Source organism: Oreochromis aureus, linkage group 18 (assembly GCF_013358895.1).
Source record: "Oreochromis aureus strain Israel breed Guangdong linkage group 18, ZZ_aureus, whole genome shotgun sequence".
NCBI classification, from domain to species: domain Eukaryota; kingdom Metazoa; phylum Chordata; class Actinopteri; order Cichliformes; family Cichlidae; genus Oreochromis; species Oreochromis aureus.
Genome location: NC_052959.1, coordinates 10,885,381 through 10,898,406, shown reverse-complemented (window position 1 = coordinate 10,898,406; position 13,026 = coordinate 10,885,381). Strand labels below are relative to the sequence as shown.

At 40.0% G+C, this 13,026-nt stretch overlaps 1 protein-coding gene and 1 long non-coding RNA gene across 3 annotated transcripts; both read right to left on the bottom strand.

The window, feature by feature from the left end:
- Positions 1–1,473: 1,473 nt before the first annotated feature.
- Positions 1,474–2,954, bottom strand: LOC116328074. The gene is made up of 2 exons (XR_004200055.2): positions 2,000–2,954; positions 1,474–1,852 (listed from the first exon to the last, which is right to left on the bottom strand). It is a non-coding gene; the product is annotated as an uncharacterized LOC116328074 (long non-coding RNA).
- Positions 2,955–2,966: 12 nt separating this feature from the next.
- On the bottom strand, positions 2,967–12,861 carry mtf2 (metal response element binding transcription factor 2). Of its 2 annotated transcripts, none has more exons than XM_031749778.2 (15): positions 12,723–12,861; positions 11,650–11,854; positions 11,420–11,501; positions 10,222–10,332; positions 9,965–10,065; positions 9,303–9,481; positions 9,109–9,204; positions 8,702–8,770; positions 8,321–8,444; positions 7,997–8,064; positions 7,703–7,873; positions 4,593–4,719; positions 4,366–4,424; positions 4,071–4,172; positions 2,967–3,881 (listed from the first exon to the last, which is right to left on the bottom strand). In XM_031749778.2, the coding sequence occupies exons 1-15, from the start codon at positions 12,725–12,727 to the stop codon at positions 3,506–3,508; spliced, it is 1,875 nt and encodes a 624-aa protein (XP_031605638.1). In that variant the 5' UTR covers positions 12,728–12,861; the 3' UTR covers positions 2,967–3,505. The 2 variants fall into 2 exon arrangements, with proteins under 2 accessions (XP_031605638.1, XP_031605637.1); XM_031749777.2 differs by lacking the exon at positions 12,723–12,861 and adding an exon at positions 12,318–12,702.
- Positions 12,862–13,026: the final 165 nt, after the last annotated feature.

Here is a 13,026-nt window from a genome sequence, read left to right as displayed (position 1 = left end):
GGATGGAAAAGATTAGAAACAGAACAGACGGCTCAGGTCGAGTAATTTCATGAGATTCTTTACACGTGCAGAGGAGCAATAGTGGATATATTTGACCAAAGATGATGAATATGGAGCTGACAGGCAGGGGGAAAAGAGGAAGACATCAGAGAAGGTTGATGGATGTTGTGAATGAGGACATACAGAGGATTAGTGTGACAGAAGAGCATGATGGGGATAGGATGGGATGGCAGCAGCTGATCCATAAATATATATATATAAAGATTAAGTTTGGGGGCTTTTTTACAATCTCAGAAGGAGAGAGGTACTGTGGGACCTCCTCCCACCTCCCGCCCCTCGGCAGCCCCACTGTGGCCTCTCCTTCTGAAACAAAAAACAACAGGTTGTTGAGGGAGACTTTAATAGAGGAATACTAACTCTTACTATCATATCCAGTATGGAAAAAATCTGTATAAATTTAGCATAATGTATTAGTTATTCATTTGAATAATCCAAGTATGCAAACTAAATATCACAGGAGATCATATGAGATCACAAAACCCTGACAAGGTCCAGTTCAGAGACACAGGTTTAGCAGAGGTAAAGCCTAGAGGACAGCTAGCAGCTGCACCCATGAATGTCAGTACCCACCTGTCACAAAGATCAGCCTTTCCATGCCTGACTCTGCATAACAGTAAGCACTGAAGAATTTTAAATGATGAGTCATCTAAAGAAATCATCTTGTGCACAGTTGTTATAAAGGGAAAAATAAACATTTGCTGATCTGCCCCCGCCCCCCATAATTTCAACGTTATGAGTAAATGCAGGTATGAGAATCAGACCTCGGCTGTTGTCTCATACTGTTATGTCCCTGCCTGTGGATCGTTTTCCTCTTGCTTTTTGCCTGTATTTTGTACTTTTGACCTTGTATTTTTTTATTGAATTTGTTTGTCAGGTGTTTTCAAATATGCCTATTAAAAAAACTGTATTAAATGTAGGGGTGGGTTTAAAAAAAAAAAAGTGATTCAAATCTGTTTTAGCTTGAATAAAACAATAATGATTCATAAATTTTAAATATAAATGTTTTTTCCAGAAGCGCCAGAATCTCAGGTTAAAGCTCACAAAACTATTCCAACAACCACCAAACTGCTAAAACAGTCCTTCATGTTTTTGTTTTATCCTCAGTTACTTTGACACAAATGCATCTGCTGTGACGCTTACACCTCTGATGAAGTCTCACAAGTGTCAGTACTGTTAAATGATCAGAATCAAAATATTTCTGTGAATCAAATTTGAATCGATTATAGAAATCAGGGGCGATACCTAGCCCTAGTTACCACAGGTGAACCTCAAAGTGGGGCTAGCTCCCAGAAATAAAGCAGATAAGAGGACACCGCAGATGAGCTCTCTCTCTCGCTGTATATTTTATAAATACCTTTTTAAACACTCGTGGTCCTACCGTGAGTGCATGTGGCAGTTAGACATGAGAAACAGGACAGTTGAAAATATCTGACTTTATTAATCCTTTAACAAAACAGGTTTTCAAAAATCACATCAACCTATATAATGATGTATAAAAATGTAATAAGAAAAATCTCAAAAGACAAAGCTGACATTACATGTATGTTCTTTGGCTACAGAAGCCTGCTGGAAGCCAGTGGTAGCAACATGTCGGCTGAGACACTGAGTAGAGAGTAGCTTGAAATACACTGAGTATACCCCTACAAAGAAGACATGTCAGTGTCTGTCTGTTTTAACAAAAGCAGAAACATCTCCAAAAAGAGATACCAACTGAATACTCACCTATTGCAATGATATACAGCATTTTATATTCCAGTGATTGTGTTATGACCCAGTTTAAAACAAGTAGGTTCTGCAACAGACCACAAATGAGACTTATCAAAAACTTACATATGGAAATATGGTCAAAAGTAATGACACATGGAGGGTTGTCTTAAAAAATATATATATATATATATAAAATAAAATACTGACGAGCAACACTATGAGAACAACTTACACTAAATCCTCCTGCCACACAGCGAAGAGATCTATGCATTGCAGTGACATTTTTGGGGCATATCCTGAGTGTGTAGACCACAAGGTGAACTTGACATGAAAGGAAAAAAAAAAAAACACAAAAAAACAACAACAAAAAAAAACAAGTGCAATGTTTTTTGTTGCACACGCGCGCGCACACACACACACACACACACACCAAAAAACTGAGAGCCTGAGTAAATGATCATAACGATGAACTTTCCTTCTGTTGAGTCATGCGGTCCAGTTGAATACGCAAACAGCTTTAACAAGGACTAACATGCATAGGGAACAATTCTGAACTCCTGGTGGGTATATAACATTCATTTTATGCAGGATTTTATTTAACTATCAGACAAAATTTTTTAAAAAACACAAAACAAGTTAGGTTCTTTAATTCAAAACACTTTAAAAAGGAGATTTATGTAGACAAAAACAAAGTGACACAATTTACCAAGAATGCCCTTATACATGGGCTCGTCAATTTTAGAGATTAAATTCAAACATGGGATTCTTATAATTAAACTATTAGGAGTAGACAAATAATTTTTTAAAAATAGAGAACGTTACCATACATGACAAATACTGCCTTGTACAAGCTGAAATGCTCCAACTGTTACTGAAAATGAGCTGGCGACCTAACGGATATTCCATCAACTTCATGTGTGAAGCCCCGCTGAACAGAAAAGTCAAGAGACAGAACAAGTAGAAAGGGTAATAATCAATGTAGTATACTTCTATATAAAACAATAAACATTTGCAGCAGCACATCTCTTTTGCTTCGAGTTTCTCCTTAACCGCTCACGAACGAGCACACTTTCCAACACAGAGCTGAACGATATGCCTGCCAAAGGCACTGAGAGGTACTCGTAGCTGGGACTAGAGAGAGACGGGGCACAACTGTGGGTGCAGATTATTATTTACCTCATTTGGTAGGGGGGAAGAAAAAAAAAAAAAAAAAAAAAAAAAAAAGGATTAGTTAATAAAACTTCCCCCTCTTTCTCTTATCCTCCAAGATAACACTTAAAGATATTATTTGAAAAAACAAAAAAACAAAAACAACTTTACAGTTATTTTTAACGTGTCTTGAAATGAAAGCATATCACTGGATTAAGCACAATAACAGATCACTGAAAGCCTACAGGTGCAGTATACAGATCAATGAATTGCCCCTGAATAAAGGGGGCGTTCTCTGTAAACACTCAAACCTGTTAGTTAAAGTTGGAACTACAGCAGCACAAAAATGCTGTTGTGAGACAACTTTGTGCTGTCCATGAAACTGTTTAAACACATATGGTGTGTATAACTGTAAAAGTCATCCTGGACTGGACCAATAGGCTTTACAGTAAGCAGAACTTGCTCCTGTCCAAACTAAATAAAGGCATATAATCAGTTAATGCTCTGAATACACACGTCCTCAGCACAGACATAAACGTCCCGCGGGTGCTGGTGAAAAGTTAGGAGTGACGAGCGACACGTGACAAACCTATGAGGCAGTGACTCCTTCCCACTCCACCAAGTACTGCACCTTGCCATCAAGGGTGACCCGTCGGGCCAGGACTTTGTACTTCTCCCCGCAGGCGAGACGCCCCGCTGCTCCAAAATAGTTGCTGATGGAGCTCTTTAGGTGGGTGAGCTGGCTGTTGGGGTCCATGCCGTGAATTATGTCTGCAGAGTGAAGCCCTGGGAGGGAGTTCAACAACTCTGTGGCTGAGGGGTGTGGGTCTGCGTAGCTGGGAGGGGGGATGTCTGGGGTGGGGGGCTGGGGGACCCTTCGTGGCCGTCCACGTTTCCGTTTTAAAGGTGGGGGGGAAACAGGCATGACAGGGGCTGCTGTACGTGTCTTGTTGGAGCTGCAGAGGCTGGAAGGTGTTTGATAGGAAAAAGAGGAAGTTAAAAAAAAATGCTGTTAATTCAAAGAGCAACAATAAAAAAAAACAGACTACAGAATAATTAGGAAAACAAGACTTAAAAGGGCTACAGCCATGCAAGTCTCTGAGTACCCAGCACAATTCTACTTTCAGTGCAGTGCAAACATCAGGCAGGCATACCTGGACTGTCTTGAAATGCTAGTTGAGGTAGTTTCTGAAGTGCTCAGGGCACCAATGGATTCCACATCTGAAGTTTTTAAAGACAGCAGAGACCCGTCACTCCTGGTGGTTTGGGGGAAAGTAAAAGATTAAAACATTATGCTTCTTTTTATGTTACAGTGAATCAAGCAAATCAAAGAATAAACACATTGTGTTTGTGATTGATAATTCAATTTGCTTTTGCCTGAATCTTCACCCTAACAAAGCTGAACAGTTCTGATTGCTTTAGAACTACAGTTTAAAATTGCCCACTTACTTGACAGATGTAAAGTGATCCAATGCATGGGGCTCTAACGGTGGAGGTCTCCTGATTTCCTGTCAAAGCAAAGGAAAACCCCCCAAAAAGATGGTTTCTTCTCATATAACACCAACAGTAAACGTCTAACACCTATACAAAATAACAACGCAAAAATACCCATCCCTCCATGCACACACCCCAGCTCACGCCCACTAAGACACACACACACACACACACACACACACCTGGGACAAGGGCTCACTGGAGCGTTGTGGTTTAGCCAGAGTCTCCAGAGAGCGTGCTCCTTGCTTCCTCTTTCTCTTCTTCTTTTTCTTCTTCTTCTCTGTGCCATTGGTGAGAGCACTGGGACTTCTAGAGCAACAACAAACATTCAGAACAGTTTTACATATAAAGGCAGTTGTGCCTGAAATAACAGTGAAACTGTTAGGCAGTTCATGTGTTATGTGAACTGTTAGGACACCCTTGAAAATCATCTCAAAAAAGGGAAATTAATCTATAGATGAGGAGAAAATTCTTAGCCACCCTATGAAATTTGGAAAACTTTGTCTTTATTTATTTATTTATTTTTAAACAGAGCAAGAACTTTTCAAACATCTTTCTAAACATATTCTTTAGAAATTAATAACAGAATGATTTCAGGAAAAAAAAGACCAAAAAACCCACTGCTGTGCAGTGATCAACTCTGTAATGCTCAGTTTTGTAAAACCAAGTTAAAACTGTGGGTTATCTTCCAATTTACACACAGTATAAAACCTTTGGTGAGGATTTGAGCTTCACTTGAGAACAAATCATGCCAAAAGCAAAAGAAATCAGTTTAAACTTGAGAAAAAGAATTCATCCTCAGAAAGAAGGAAACAGATATTCAAAATTATCACAGCGTTTCCAAGTATCAAGAACTGGAGTGAGAAGTACCATCAAGAAATTCAAAGAGCCAAACAGTAGAACAGCCTGGCAGAGGTAGGAAATGAAAGATTTCAACAACTTTGGAAAGAAAACTAGTGAGAGATGTGTCTGAAGACTCCAGAATAACTGCCAAGACACGAGTGCATGACTTGGCCAAATCAGGAATTGTAGTCTCAACGAAGACGATCACTGGAACCCTGCAAGGTTTCAGACCAAGAAGAACTCCACTTTTGCAGAACAGACACTTTCAAGACAAACTGAATTATGCCAAGGACAAGCTGGAGAAAGTTGCATCCTTTGGTCAGATTAGATTAAACTAGAGCTCCTTGACCACAGAGATGCCGGTTATTTTTGGAGAGAAGGGAGAAGCACAAAACCCTAAGAACACTGTCCCCACAGTGAAACATGGAGGTGGAAGTTTTATGCCGTGGGGATTTTTCAGTGCCTCTGGATCTGGGATTAACATCAAGGTCGAAGGGATAATTAAGGAAGGAAGATGTGAAGATTTTGAAAGAAATCCTCAAGCAGTCAGCAGCAAAACTGAGTCTTTGCTTCGTCTTCCAACATGACAACGACCCACAACACACGTTGCTCTTGGTAAAGAACCACCTCCACAAGACCAAAATGAGCTTTACTGACTGGCCTGCACAAAGATCTAACTTGAATCCCACTGAAAATCTGTGGGGTGAACTAAAGACCAACATCCATTTGAGAAGATGATCAAATCTGGAGGAGCTTAAGAGATTTACCGAAGAAGAATGGAATGGGATTGCTCAGGAGTTGTGTGCAAGACTTGCTGTTATCAAGCAAAAGAAGGATAACTGAATATTAGCAACAGGGGGGCTAATATCAATCCTGCTAGTTTTGGTGAAATAGTCTTGTATCATGTGCAAAGAAGAATAATTTCATAATTTGGAAAAACTAAGTTATAAATTCCTCACTCTGTTTAACAGTAGTTGGAAAATAGTTCACAAAAATGGCATTTTTATAGGGGGCTAAAATTCTGTCCTCATCTGTACATCACAAGGGGCGTTGTTTTTGTTTTAGACTAAAACAAACAAACAAAATGCTCTTATAAATACATTTAAAAAATCCCACTGTTAAATTAAATTAACACGGTAAGGGGACACAGCTAAAAAAAGTTTTTTTGGTCCTTTACTTCACCAGTCTAACGCCAGCACTTTCTAAATTGTGCATGTAATGATGAACTATAGAAAAACAAATAACAGGAGTTTTGTTAGCAAATAATGATCTCTCTTCTACTATAGGTTGTATATAAAAGATGGAGAGGCTTCAAGGTAAAGTGGTGAAAAGTGAAGCCAATGTGAACCTGGCCATTCTTTCTAATGGCCAGCAGGGGGAGACTCGTGTCACTGCAAAAGATGTCACACTATATGAAGTCTATGACCTTGTGGCTCTACATCTCATTTTATTTATGACTTGACTAACGATTTCCCGACAGGTTTATGTTTCAGTCACTAGTTTCAAGTCTACTAGCTTCAAGACTACAACATGAGATATGACATAAACAATGATCCCATTTTGAGTCAGATCAAACATAAAGCAGCGCACAGCGACCAAGTAGATTAAAAGTATGACGGTTCACTGTCCTCAACTTTTCACTCAGCTCCTCTGAGTCTTGTTTCAAAAAACACAACATGGCAAGGAGCACCAAACACAAGGGTTCAAAATGCTATTTCAGAAACCAAGGGGGGGGATGTCACAACGGCTAGGTCCATCTTTTATAGACAGTCTACGGGCTTAATGGTGACATGGTGGTAAAGTAGGGCTTTAAGAAACAGGTACTGTGTAGATCCTGTTACAAGGTTAAGTTACTTTATTTACTGTTAAAGTGTTAAATAAACATTTTCATTGAGAAAAAAAGAAAAGAAAAAATATCTACCTAGGTAACTTTAGTGCCTGCATTTTAGTTATGTGTCACTTCTATTGCACTATAGTACCACTGCGGCTGCTACCACCTTAGAGCAACAGATTCACACTTCAAAATTAGCTTAGCATGTCATCAATGGCAGCACTTCACTGGAAAAAGATAGAAAATGTGTTTCATTTGTATTCATCGAAACTGATCCTGGCAAGGTGCAATCACCAACATAATGTTCAGTATTTTTTTTGGCCCCATAGCGTCATAAATATCTTTATCTCAAACTTCCTTGAAAAGTGGCGATACAACTTTCAGGCTTAATCCCCCACCACTACTCTACATTACGTGCTCTAAGCTCCTCCCACCAGACAAGCATAATCATTATAAGTACTGACAATAAGCAGATGCCAACTTTTTGCTTTTATTCTCAATCTCTTTTTAGATCTCCCTACATGGACCTGGCATTAATGAGTTCTATACAGGATCAGGTTAAAGGTGCCCACTGGATACTGTGTTAACTTTAGGGAATCGACACGTTTCATGTCTAACCTGATGGCGGACAGTGCTTTAGTGGACTTGCATCCCTTGATGGTTATCTCATGTGAAGCCTTCTCCATCGCTCTGCTGGTTGGCTCGTCACAGTTTGGGGGAACAGGAGGAAAACGGATCCTCAGGCCAAACAAGTGCTTCTTTTTCTTCACCTCCTTTCCTGACATGAACCTGGAAGATGGTGAAAGGGTGCCCATGTAAAAAACATGGAGTCTGTGCAAATACTGGGAGATATTTGAGGCACTTTGATGTTGTCATCAGCATAACGATTTCAAGAGCATCAGATAAACTTACATGCAGCTATTATTGTTAAGCGCCTCCAGAACATTTTCATATCGCTCTGATCGTGGAGTGTTGGCGAGCTGTAGACACAGGAAAGACATTGTACAAGAAAAAAGTTAAATATTTAAAAATATAAATGGGGGCCAGGTTATTTCTATTTTGGAAATAACCCTCTACTAGGATTACCTAACAGTGTGGCTTTCAGACCACCAATCAACCCGATGCAGTAAGCAGCTAAAAACAAAAAAAAAACAAAAAAAACAAAACAAAACAAAAACACTGACTTGTGTGGCTGCCAATTCCTGACATCCTGTGCCAAATCTAACTTATCCTTACCTCCCCCAGCTGCAGCAGCTCCCAGTTATCATTGATGTACACCATCAGGTCCATTTCTGAGTCAAAGTACTTCTTCTTGTGGATCACACTCAGGTTGTAGAGGCTCAGGTGTGCGACATCCTTCCTGAAATATTTCAGTAAATACTGTTTCTTTCAGTCTGTCTTAAAAAAATAAATAAATAAATACTAATATAAAGACACCAAATATGTTTGCTGGAGTCACAAGATTTAATTACAGAGGTGGAGTAAAAGTTTATTACAGCTCTCTAGCCCTGGGCATCAAAGGTGGCAGAGCTTTTAAGAAGAAGAGTAAATGCATGCTTGTGTAATTTAATATGATAAAAAGCCAGCTGTGTGTGTCAAAGTACAAGTTCCTCTTACCAGCTGAGAGGCAGACGGCTGAGGTACTCCGGTCCACCGTTGCAAACGGAACAAACAAACACATAAAACCTGAAGGCAAAAATAAAAAGACCTCAGGCTACAAGAACACAATATAAAGTTTAACATAAAAACCTAGCTATGCTCTAGCTGACTGTCCACTGAGACACGTTTCTTTTTACCATTCTGTTTGTGTGCACGCACTTTTTCCAAAACTTTACTTAAAAACTGAACATTACCCAGCAGTATATTCACCATCATTTCAAGACCCATTTTAATAGGCTGCCCTTGTTCTCCAAAGCCACACTTTTGCAGGCCATTGGGGAGCAGACTTGAATACGTACAACAATACAGTCAGGATCCACTGTCGAGTGTAAAACATTTACATTAGAAGCAGTAAATATGGTCACCTATCTCCGTAGAGCATTGGCATCTGTAAGCAATGAAGACAGGCTTCATGGAACCATTGCTGACACATGTTGCACTGCAGCATCTTCAGGTACCAGCTGCAAGCAAACAAAATATGAACATTGTAACTTTCGTGGGCATGGGAACATTTCCATCCAAGCTCTTCACTCTTTCCAGAAGATGCCGCGTCACTCACTCTCCTGGACCGCCACAGTAGCAGTAGCACTGCTGGATGTTGGTTTTGTGGCCATGGTCCCACACCAGCTCCTCCAGCACATATGGGAAGGACAGGTGTAGCTCCATGTGCTGCGGCTCCTGCTGTTCCTGCTGCAAAAAGCCTTTAGCAGACGCTCCTCTTCTGTGCGGACCACCCGTCTGCGAACCAAACAAACAAAAAGCATGTTTTTCCCACCAAAATAAATACATAAAAAAAATTTTTTAAAAAGAAAGTTTTATAAACACATATAAAGAGGTGCTTTTTAAAGCTGGTAAGCTCTTTAGAAAATTTTAAATTTCTCCATAAATATTTTGGGATTTTCCAATAAATAAATGACCTCAGAATAGTTTAGCCTCATTCACTTAATTGGGTTTTCTTAATCTTGGGACATTTTATTTTGGGATCATAAAAACTTTAAAGCCTCAATCACTTTTATTCATCCATCCATCCATCCATTCGCTTCCGCTTATCCTTTTATTCACTCCATAGCAATCTATGAAGTCTCTTATATCCACTTTGATTTACAAACAAAGCAAGTAATGCACTCTCCAAAACAGACATATGTCATGTTAACAAACTCGTCTAAACCACTTGTTCAAGGTAAATGCTGGATGCATTTCTTCTTAAAGAAAAATCTGTACCTTAGATAGAGAAGTGAGCTCGCACTCTGAGCAAAGCCACTTGTCATCAGAGTCGATGACAGCAGCATCGATGACAGGGGAGTGACACCGCTGGTGGTAGCCTAAAACACAAATGAACACATCCGTAATGGCCAGAGATTAGAGCCCAACAGACGAATAAATAAACTACTGAGACTGGCTGTTTAAATGGGTTATAAATATAATATAAAATAACTGTTTCTGGCTTATGTTGGAACATCAGAGACAATAAATGATACCTTGTCCACATTTGTCACAAATGACAATCTCATTGGGTTCCTCTGAAGTTTCGTCCTGGCATATGGAGCAGACAATGTCATCGTCGTCGTCATCCTCATCATCTTCTTCCCCTAAACAGCACCAAAGTCATGAAGGTAAGCAACTAAAGTTTCAGATCAATGGTGGTATGACTAAGGGTATCATTTAAAGCAGCTTTCAGTTAAACGAGGTCAGAGGAGTACACCGAGTCATCACATGAACAAAAGACATCCCTCTCATAGCAACTTTTGCTGCTGTGAGAAGGATGACTCAAATTCACCCAGCTGAAACTAGAGAAAGGTGGCAGGGAAAATATTTTACAACCGGGGGGTAAATCACGCTTCCGTGTCACTGAAGGTCTACACCAGGATACTAGAGAGAAGATTCCATCTACTGGCTTAACTTTTGATTCAGCAGGAATAAAGCCGTTTTCATCCTGATTGCGGACAGTTTGCTGCCTTCTTCCTCCTGAGCATATTCGAGGGTGTGGGATGTTTGTAATAACTATGTGTCTTTTCTAGACCCGAAAGGGGGATTTCTATTCAAATCATTTTTTTTAATTTTTTTTTAATGTAGCGCCAAATAACAGCAACAGTTGCCTCATAGCGCTTTATCACACTTGCACAGGAATAGAATTTATAACAAGATTTTGACTGCATCTCATGTGGTGATTCTTTGTCATACTTTTTTAATATATCACAATTCAACTATCAAGATGAGGTTTGAGGTTAAAATAAATAAATAAAAATTATCCCACAAATCGTTTACAGTCAAATGTGACGAATGTGTCTGATCATAGCTTTCATTAATGCTTTATTCATGACCCATCCCATTTAAGAATAAAAATGAAGAATAAGTTTTTCTTAACACCATAATAGCTAAAGGGGCTTAAGTGGAGCGATAGCAGCCCGTCTGCATATTAGCAATGCACTGTGACTGTACTGATACACTCTACAGTTAACTGTCAGTGACAAGAGCAAGAGATAAGTAAGTCCTGGAAGAGGCAGAAAGGTTTGCACAGCACAAATTGTGGATAATTGACTCCCCACCCTCTTTGCATTGGCTTACAGTATCTTTACTGCATATTATCTAGCAATTAAACTAAAATATATTGCACATTTTAAATTTCCCTTTGGGATCAATGAAGCCATTCTTATCCACCTCGAAGCCAACATTCACCTGTTTGAATATCCTTCCAAAGAACCCAAGACTTTGACCGATCCTCAAAAACCACAAAACATCGGTGCTTGTCCCGATCTATCTGAAAAACAAAACAAAGAAAGATTTACTTGTTTCCAGATGCGACAGGAGCAGATTTTGCTGCAGATGACCTATACTGACTTCAAGAGTTTTTCCGCCAACGCTCTCCACACAGTCCGTTTACCTTCATGCATCATCCTCACACTAACCTTTGCGATTGTCCCCAAGTAGAAAAGGCCATCTGACCACCGGGCCAGGACATCCTGTCCCTCTGAAAACCTGTCAGACATGCTGTCTTCTCCATACTCTCCCCTGGCAGAAAGGCTTGTGGGGGACAAGGACACAGCCTGCTGCTGCCGCTGCGGGGGATGAGCTCTGTGATGCACAGACAGGTGATCCACAACCCCTGAGTCTCTGAAAAACAGTGCAATACAAGAGAACAGAGGCAGATGTGAATTTAGACTATGGAGCAAGCGGATATGGAATAAGTTCAAAGTTAATTTAGGAGAATTTTTTTTCTGCTTACTGTAAACAGATTGTAATTATTTATATGTGGTGTATTCTGTTTCCTCAAAAGAATACTAGTACAACTTAATGCATGTTATTGGTATTTTTTTTAAAACTGATAACAGCTAGCAGAGTAACAGTCCTGTATGTGTAGCCCTCAAACACAAGGATGCATTGTGTGCTTGCAGAAGGGCTTACAAAAGAGAGTGAAACATGGCATTTCCTCTCCACTGGCTTTGAACAACAGGTGATTATACCCATAATTAGTGCTAATTGGTAATTAACCACATAGTCAGTAACATGGCTTCAATGCAATGAAAGACAAAAAACAAAAACCTAACCACCCTTTTAAAAATAAAGACCAATGTACCTACTACTGAACACTTCCATTCCACCACAAGTCTCAGTGACAGCTGATAGTTTGTACATACTAATACAAAATGTCATATTTCTAGCTTCTATTACAAATGTTATTAATTTCAGATATTAAGAAACTATTGGGGGTTTTTCCTTCGCCTTTAAACGCTGTCCTCCAATGCAGGCTTTCCTTTGTTCGGATAATGAGTGGACATGTTCAATGCCAGCCACTTAGCAAAGATAAAAAGACAGCTTGGGATGCCGCTGCACGCTGATATAATGTCTTGTATATTAAATAGCTGGCAGCTGGGCGAGCTCAGCAGCGGGAATAATCCACATGCAAAGCCGTAACCCCAGCCAGGTCGCTGACCGTCGGACCCACACCCCCCCTAACGGGAGGAAAACATGACAACAATACCTCATTCGGTCACCTCCGCTTCTACAAACGACTCGTACGACAAAAATAACCGGACAGAAGAGCCGCTCTTATCCCGCTCCTCGAGCAACTGAATTCACTTCCAAAGCGTGTCTGGAAAACATGCGGGGTTTGTGGCTTCCTCAGAAAATAACAAACGGTTCATTTTCCCCGAGCAAGTTCGCCATTTTGGTTTCCCGCTGGTGATCGGGGAGTGCATTATGGGAAGAGCTTAAACGACTGCTGCTGGCTGTCTCTGCCGCGACGCTCACCATTTTTTCAAACATTTGAAATTGTAGGCAGGGCA

Excerpts from the sequence above, each read along its gene's own strand:
- mtf2 (XM_031749777.2), bottom strand. The coding sequence starts at position 12,394 with ATGACATTTTGTATTAGTATGTACAAACTATCAGCTGTCACTGAGACT. Across the intron at positions 9,482-9,964 it reads AGCTCACTTCTCTATCTAAG|ACGGGTGGTCCGCACAGAAG; the intron begins GTACAGATTTTT and ends TTTGGTTCGCAG. Across the intron at positions 4,720-7,702 it reads AAAGCACTGTCCGCCATCAG|AAGTCCCAGTGCTCTCACCA; the intron begins GTTAGACATGAA and ends TTGTTGCTCTAG.